This window comes from Arachis duranensis, chromosome 9 (genome assembly GCF_000817695.3).
Source record: "Arachis duranensis cultivar V14167 chromosome 9, aradu.V14167.gnm2.J7QH, whole genome shotgun sequence".
Classification (NCBI taxonomy): domain Eukaryota; kingdom Viridiplantae; phylum Streptophyta; class Magnoliopsida; order Fabales; family Fabaceae; genus Arachis; species Arachis duranensis.
The window spans coordinates 62,694,855-62,703,367 of NC_029780.3; the positions used below are offsets into that span (position 1 = coordinate 62,694,855).

Here is an 8,513-nt window from a genome sequence, read left to right on the forward strand (position 1 = left end):
AAGAGCTCCCCCAAGTGCTGTGGGCTTACAGGACAACCCCCCAATCCGCCACAGGAGAAACACCCTTCCGACTAGTCTACGGCGTAGAAGCCATGATTCCTATAGAAATCAGTGAGCAAAGCCCAAGGGTAATTCTTCATGATGAGGTCGGAAATGTACAGGGGCACAAAGAGGAGCTCGATTTGCTCCCCGAAATCCGAGAAGGTGCCCAGATAAGAGAAGCGGCGTTAAAACAAAGGATGACTACCAGATACAACAGAAAAGTCATTCGAAGAACATTTGCCTTAGATGACTTGGTCCTAATCAGAAACGACATTGGAGTCAACAAATCGGGAGAAGGAAAGCTCGCCGCAAATTGGAAAGGGCCATACAAAATCAAGGAAGTGTTAGGGAAAGGTTGTTATAAAGTAACCGACCTGAATGGCACTGAGCTACCAAGGTCGTGGCATGCTTGTAATATGAAAAGGTACTACAGTTAAAAGCGAACTCTACTCCCTGATGTACTCTTTTCCCAACTTCATGATTTTTTCCCAAAAAGGGTTTTTTCTGGAGAAGGGTTTTTAACGAGGCATCATAGTAGAGACTAAGGGAAAAAGCTATCAAGGCCCTTAGTAGCAAAGAGGTACCTTCCCAATTAATAAAGATCTTTTTTACAATATCTCTCTTAAAATCCTCCTTTATTTTCATAAGTCTTTCTACGAAACGCGCCGACTTAAGCTCGACAAAACGTGAAAATCCCATGAACCGACCTAACATGGTCGTCAGGATAAAACGACGAGGTACAAGTCGGCGTAAAGAGGTTATATGAGTTGATCGTATTAAACTCGGGAACAGTCCGACTCCTAAGTCGAAGACAAGAACCCGAGTAGAAAAACTCGGATATATTCCGAGTAAACGAAAAACGCATCGCAAAAATAACCTAAGTCATAAAAACTCACTAAAGCAAAAGTTGAGTATAAAGGATAATAAAAGAGATATCAAAACCTGGAAAAAGTTCAAAGGTTGCATGCAAGCCTTTGAACTTAAAGGGCTCGAGAAAACAATACAAGCTAACAAAAGGTTTTTCCGAAAAGATCAAACATATCCAAAACAGAAAAGCATGTGCACGCACAAGGTAACTTAAGACCCTTATCCAAAAAAGGGTATTTATTTCGTTTAAACCCTTATCCAAAAAAGGGCACGGATCGGAATATTTTGTTAACGGCCTTAAAAGGCCAGAAAGCAATTGTTCACAACCACCAACAGAGAAATAAAGTTTAAAAATGGGGGGACCCACAGGCCGGGCCCCCATATAGCCATAAAAAATAATAGAAGTCATTTTTTGATCGGAGTAGAGGAATCACCACCACCAGGAGAAGCGCCACCAGGACCGGGAGGAGGAGCCGAAGAGGAAGTCGGGGCAAGGATTGAAGAACTCGGAGCATCTTTGGAACGAGGAGGAGACTCAATAATCCTCTGTCCCCGAGTCTTTAGGTCTGACTCGGAAACGACCTCGGGGGCAGGAGGATCAACAATGGCACCATCGATAACTACCTTATCAGGATGTAAAGGAGAAAGGTCCAAATCGGGAGCAATAACTCTGACTTGTTCCAAGAAAATCCTCCAAGACTCCTCGGCGCCCTCGGCTATAGAATCCTCCAACTCGGCGTATGCGTTCCGGGAATTCAGCAAGTCCTTCCTCATAGCAACAATATCTTGAAACAAACTGTGGTAGCTCTCTTGCGCTGTTTTCCTCAAATTTGCCTCCAAGGTGCATTGAGCCCGCAGCTTACCCTCCTCCTCCTTAAGGTGATCCCTCTCTTTCCTCAGTCTATCTCTCTCCTCCTTCAACTCTTTTTCATGTTTTTCATAAATAAGAAGTCTCCCCTCTAGCTCATCAACCTTCGAGGACGCCCCCAAAGAGCTGAGGGGAGCCTTCTCAAAAATGTCTAAGAGTTTGCTACAAACACCCGCTGTCCTAAAACTCTCCTCGGCCATGGCGGTAAGGTGGTTTCGAACAAAAACATCATCCATACTTATAAAAGGATAGATGTTCTTTCGGACGAATGCCAAAGCATCCGCCTTAACCCCACCATCAAAAGAAGAAGAGCCAGACTCCGAAGTCTTGCGCTTCTTCTTCTCGGGCTCAGAGAGAGTTTAGGCAGAAAGGGGTGGTCGGGGCAAACTTGAGGAAGAAATGACAAGGGGTTGAGAGGGAGTACCCACATTCTTAGGAGGAGGAGGAGGAGGTGGAGAGATGACCGTCTTGGCCCTAGCCCGGGACTTCGCCTTAGCCTCCTGGACCCTTTGGTAGGCCTCCTGAGCGTTCCTTTTTGCCATATCTACAAAAGAAGCAACCAAGTTACAAGTCGGTAAAACACAAGTCGGCGGAAACAACTCGGAAAAAAGAAATGCATGCACTACCTATGCAAGATTGAACAAAAGTCGACGCCCCCTGAAGGATTTTCCTCGTATCTAAGTATGGGGCCTTCCCCCATGCTTCTCGGAAAAATCCCACAATGGCCGCCTCCACCTCGTCTAGGTCATCTAGACCAATCTTTTCGCAAGGGGAGGCCGGCAACCAGTAAAGGGGAAAGCGAGGGGAGGAATGCTCGTCTAGAAAAAAGGGGTGGTGACCCTCTACGGCTTGAACTTTGAAAAAGAAGTTTTTGAAGTCGTGAAAAGATTCATCAAAAAGGGTGAAAATCCTCCGACCTTGAATAGCTCGGAAGGATACCCATTGTTGTTTGTTGTTTAGCCCACTAAAGGGCTTAGTCATATGGAAAAGATAAAAGAAAATTCTCAAGGAAGTCGGAAAATCCAGAGCGTGGCTGATAAACTGGTAAATCTTCAAAAAACCCCAAGAATTGGGGTGAAGTTGAGTAGGGGCAACTCTACAGTGATGCAAAACAGATATCTCAAAATCGGAGAAGGGAAGAGAAACACCCAAACGGGTGATCATACATTCATACATAAAGAAAAAATGAGGGGCCGCCTCATTCTCCCTCCCAAAACAGACCCGGTCTTCAGGACCCGGGATTATCAGTTCATATTTCGGCTCGTCCTCCTCCGAAGTACAGAGCCTATGACGAGTACGAAGATGAGTAATGAACTCAGCATCGACCAACGGTTCCTCCCCAAGAACCGTAACGTCAACCCACTGAGAAAGAATGTCCACAGAAGCCATTTTTTTTAAAAAAAAAAGAAAAAGTGGCAAAGACCTACAAAAAGGAAAAAGAAAAAGAAAAATCAAAAAACAGGGCCCCTAAAGAGGAGAGACATGAAGCTAGAATCTACAGGACAACCTATCCACTCGCAAAACAAAACATGCAAACATAAAGCATGACATGACAAAAACAAAACTAACCTTTATCCGAAAATGAAGGTTGGAGAAGAACAGAAGTCTTCGAACGCAAGAATGCAGCACAAGGAGAAGTTTGAAAGATTGCAGAAACGGAAAATAGAAAGAGATGGAAAGTATTTATAAATACACCCAGGGGCATAATGGTAAAAACGGAGCAGTCATTAATGAGATTGCACCGTTACCAAAGCCCTCAATGCTTCCCCAACGGACACGACGTTTGAGTTGACGTAACTGTCAGAAACAAAGGGTCGCGAAAATCACGTCGGTTTCTAAAACCCACGTCTCCTCCAAATAAGTCGACTACGACAAGTCGACTACGCACCCGAGTTGAATACTTGAACCCAAACTTTAAAGAAAATTTGGGCTCAAGTAGGGGCACTGTTCATACCCTGGCCCAACGATAAAGGCCCAGGTCCAAATAAGAGGCCTAACCTGAAGGGTTACGCCTAGATAAAATACCGACCTTCACATAAGAAGTCGGTATCAACCACGACTTGGTCTGAAGAAGTCGGGTAAGAGGTTATATGGCAGATAAACACTCATTCAAATGAGTAACCGCCCCGAAAATCTCTCTAACCGCTTCATAAAACCGTATCTTAACCTCCCCAAGATAATGGGGACGGTTAGCACCCTAAAGATACGGCACTACACCAACGGTGGTTATTGGCTCACCACTATAAATACACTAACACCCCTCAGGTATCTCTAAGTCCAATACTCTCTAAAGACCTGTCCAATACTCTCTAGACCTGCCTACACTCTTGCTAACTTAGGCATCGGAGTGTCTTTGCAGGTACCACCCCCCATTCACTCGCGGGCACAAGTCGGACGGAGCCTCCCGAGTTGCAGATCCACCGGAGTTCTCCTCCATCACGCACTTGGGCCGCCAAACGCCATCCACCTATTTAATCTCCGGTTACCTACAGTTACCTACCGTAACAAGTATAATACAACATAGAAGTAAACAAAATACAACCTATTTCTCTATAAACCAGCCTCTAAGAGCAATATACATGTACATATACAAAAGTGGAAAAAAAATCTAAGTACAAAATAAAGAGGAGTCTTCACTTTCCACAGAGATTTTAGCACGCTCAACGAGGTGCATCACGCCTTGTATCTGAAAATAAATAATTTCCAAAATGAGTGAGAACATCATCCTTTCGGGCTTTCAGTAGGATAACACTTCCAAATAGAGACGATGTAAAACGATACAAACCTACTAGGCATTCTTAAACTCCAATCATTCAAGGTTCAAGCCTAGGGTCCTTTCTAATCCCAGGCTCTCCTAAATTATAAATGAAAATGAAATTAAAAGCAAATTACAATTAAAAAAAAAATTCACTATTCTAGATGCTTCTTGTGGCCTTGATTGATTCGTACATGTGAGCTGACTTGCTTGAGCTTTGAAGTGGACTTGGATGAGAGACATGAATTGTATTGAGCTCCAGGGGTGATTTGATGTTATCGGGGGCATTTTTAGCATTGCTAACGCTAAATAAAATGCTCCCAGACCCTTTATGGCGTTATCCCCAGCGTTTCTGGCGTTGCCAATGCCCAACAGGAGTTAGTGAGCCAACGTTGGCATTGCCAATGCCTTTATATTTTTTTTTGTGAAAAGGTGCACTTGTGCGTACCACATACATGTGCGTACACGCACTTTGTGAAATCTTCAACCCTTGTGCGTACGCACTCTTCTTATCGCAGGCATTGTTAAGACCAATGTTAGTGTTGGTAACGCTGACTTGTGCGCACGCACAAGCCACGCACACTCCTTGAATTATGGAGCTTTTGTGCATACACACAAGCCCGTGTGTAGGCACACTTCCCAGAATCTGCAGTTGTGGCGTTGTTGGCCTCATGGTATCGTTATCAACGCCTTTATAACTTTACGTTCTTGTGCGTTGTCCTCTTCAGCCTTTGCTTATTGCATCCTATCAAGCATTACACATAGTGCATCAGAGTAATATACAAGATGATCTTAATATACTAAGTGTGCTAATAATGCTCATAATCACAACTTCACTTAGTATTATCTATTTCATCATATTTACCCTATATATTCCTAAATTAGCTACAATTTCACTTATGCTTAATATTTTATTTCATGTAGAGATATTTCATGCTATTACTTATTTATTAACAAAATTTGTAAGAAAACTCAATAAAATCTACTAAAATAATAACTAAAAACCGGCAATGAGGCACATGCATCAAGAAATGAGATCCAACATGCAAAATCAAGGAGCTGCAAATAAAAAACTTGAAACACAAGTGGGATATCTTTCTCAGCAAATACCCAAACCCATAAATAGTTTCCCAAGTGATACTGAAAATAATCCTAGGGGAGAAGCAAAGATCATGAAGTGGGAAGAATGCAAGGCAATCATCCTGAGGAGTAGGAAGATTTTGGAAGAAGAGGCCACCAAGCGGGAAGATCATAATAAAGAAGCCCCAACAAAGGAGTTGGAGGAGCAAAAGCAAGAAGGAAACAAAAGCACACAAAATGATGATTCAATGAAGCAGGAGGCCATGAAGCCCTTTGTGCCAAAAACTCCTTACCCCCAAAGGTTCAATGGAAATACCAAGGAAAAATAATACTCTAGATTCCTAGAAATATTCAAGTCACTTCATATCAACATTCCCTTCATAGAATCTCTTCAACAAATGCCACTGTACATCAAGTTCATGAAGGAATTGCTACCAAAGAAAAGTCCCTTGAATGGAGGACAAACTATTGTGATGACCAAGGAGTGCAGTGCTCTCATCCAAAGAGAGTTGCTAACAAAGAAGAAGGACACGGGAGCTTCCATATCCCATGCACCATAGGCAACAAGACAATTGACAGAGGATTCTGTGACCTTGGAGCAAGTATAAATCTCATGCCCTTGTCCTTGATGAAGAAGCTCCAAATTACTGAATTGCAGCCCACACAAATAGCCCTCGAATTGGCTGACAAATCCTGTAAACAAGCACTTTAGGTTGTGGAAAATGTATTGGTAAAAGTAAGGAAATACTTCCTCTCGACAGATTTTGTCATTCTTGACATGGAGGAAGATTACCATCACCCCATCATTTTGGGAAGACCTTTCTTAGCTACAGCTAGAGCATTGATAAATGTTGAAAGGGGAGAATTGGTGCTGAGAGTGCATGATGAACAGTTAGTCTTCCATGTTTTCAAAACCATGCATGATTTTCCTCAAGAGAATGATTGTATGAAGATTGATTCCGTAGATACAAACTTGAAGGAGGCACCTAATGAGTCACCTCCAGAACTCCTAAGTCCATGCTTGAAAGAGAAGAAAGAAGTAGAGGAGGTGCAACAAGTTCAAGAAGTCATGAAAACTAAGGAAGACTAATCCTGAAATCACTTAACAAATATATCAAGGCATCGAATGGAATTAAAGTCAATTAAAGTTGATAAAATCCCCTAAATTCAACACAAGATAAACCACAAAATTGGGGTTTATCAAGGACCCACAACCGAAACCTCCATATGTGACAACCAACAAGAAATCTCTTGACACTGAGCCCACAAAGAATGAAGCGCCTCCTGAAGAAGAAAAGAATCTCAAGAAGAGGGTGCCAAGAGGTTGGAGAAACAAGAAAATCCCCACTGAAGGTTTTCCACCAAGGGACAAAGTGATGCTAAGCTACCAACCAATAATACCACCTCAATTCTTTGTAATACCATCTCAACTTCTTGGATTATACACAATGAACAAAGTCCTATCACTTGAACATGTTGAGATCATCAAGGAGGATACTAGAAGAAAATCCACTGTGAGAGGAGAGGAGCTGAGACACTATGATCATCTTCCTTGATGACCGGATATTTTATATGCTTTTTGGCATTGTTTTCATATAGTTTTTATTATGTTTTGTTTAAGTTTTATTATATTTTCATAGGTTTTAGTGCAAAATTCACATTTTTGGATTCTACTTTGAGTTTGCGTGTTTTATGGTAATTTCAGATATTTTCTGGCTAAAATTGAGGAGCTTGAGCAAAAGTCTGATTCAGAAGCAGAGAAAGGACTGCAGATGCTGTTAGGATCTGACCTCCATACACTCGAAGGAGCTTTTTCGAACTACAGAAGTCCAAATGGCGTGCTCTCAACGGCTATGGAATGCTAACATCTAGGGCTTTCCAGAAATATATAATAGTCCATACTTTATTTTGGAAATGAAGGCCCAAAACTGGCGTTCCATGCGAGCGACCAGCCCTATTCGTGGTGTCCAGGGTCCACAGCGGAGCAGCTAGCGTCCAACGCCCAAAAGGGGGTCCCTAGCCAGCGTTCAAGGCCCCTAAGGGACCCTAGCTCGTGGAGACACTCAAAGCTCAGCCCAAACACTCACCAAGTGGGCCCCAGAAGTGGATTTTCGCACTCCTAAGTCTAGTCTATCATATTTTTGTAATCCTTAGTTAGCAGATTAGTGTTTATATACAAGAGTTCACCCTTGTTAGAGGGCTCTTGCCCACTTTATTTTTTCCATTGTATTTTCGAACAGCCTCCTAAGGTTATGGTTAGGAGCTCTGCTGAATTTCTTGGATCAATAATATTACTATTTTCATTTAATATGTCTAATTCTATTCTCTTATGCAACCTCGTTCTTCATCTTATGAATTGAGGGTGACCCGTGATAATCACTGTTCCGAGGGTTACCTGAAACGAGTAGCTCGGACGTCTTGATGAGGCCCGAGGTGGGAGTCAGGGACCCGAGCTTGATATGTGGAGTGGTTGGTGGTTGTACCTGCAATGACACTCCGATGCTTAAGTTAGCATGGGTCCAAGCAGATATTGAGTAGAATTAGAGTATGAGTTATACCTGGGTGCTCCAGTGTATTTATAATAGTTGGCCGTGATCTTCCCTGGATAAGATATTCTTATCTTATCTTATCTTTTGGGAGTTTTATCTCTATCTTTGTGGAACCGCCTTTCCTAGGCCTTTTCGGCCTTTAGGCTTTGGGCTGCGTTCCTTTTGATGGGCCTTCTTTAGCTTTTGCTATCCGAGGTCCGACCTCAGGTGTGGGCCTTGGGACGAGGTCGGACCTTTCATGGATTTCACCGAGTTGGAGGAGCTCGGTCAGGGTATGAACAGTGCCCCTGCCCGAGTTCGTCCTTTTTGAGAGGTCGAGCTCGGGCATAGTAGTTTTTTCAAAATTCAAAAA

At 42.8% G+C, this 8,513-nt stretch overlaps 1 protein-coding gene across 1 annotated transcript; it reads left to right on the top strand.

Moving 5' to 3' along the window:
• Positions 1–5,542: 5,542 nt before the first annotated feature.
• On the top strand, positions 5,543–6,702 carry LOC107465695 (uncharacterized). The gene is made up of 3 exons (XM_016084666.1): positions 5,543–5,913; positions 5,997–6,307; positions 6,374–6,702. The coding sequence occupies exons 1-3, from the start codon at positions 5,543–5,545 to the stop codon at positions 6,700–6,702; spliced, it is 1,011 nt and encodes a 336-aa protein (XP_015940152.1).
• The last annotated feature ends 1,811 nt before the right edge of the window (positions 6,703–8,513 follow it).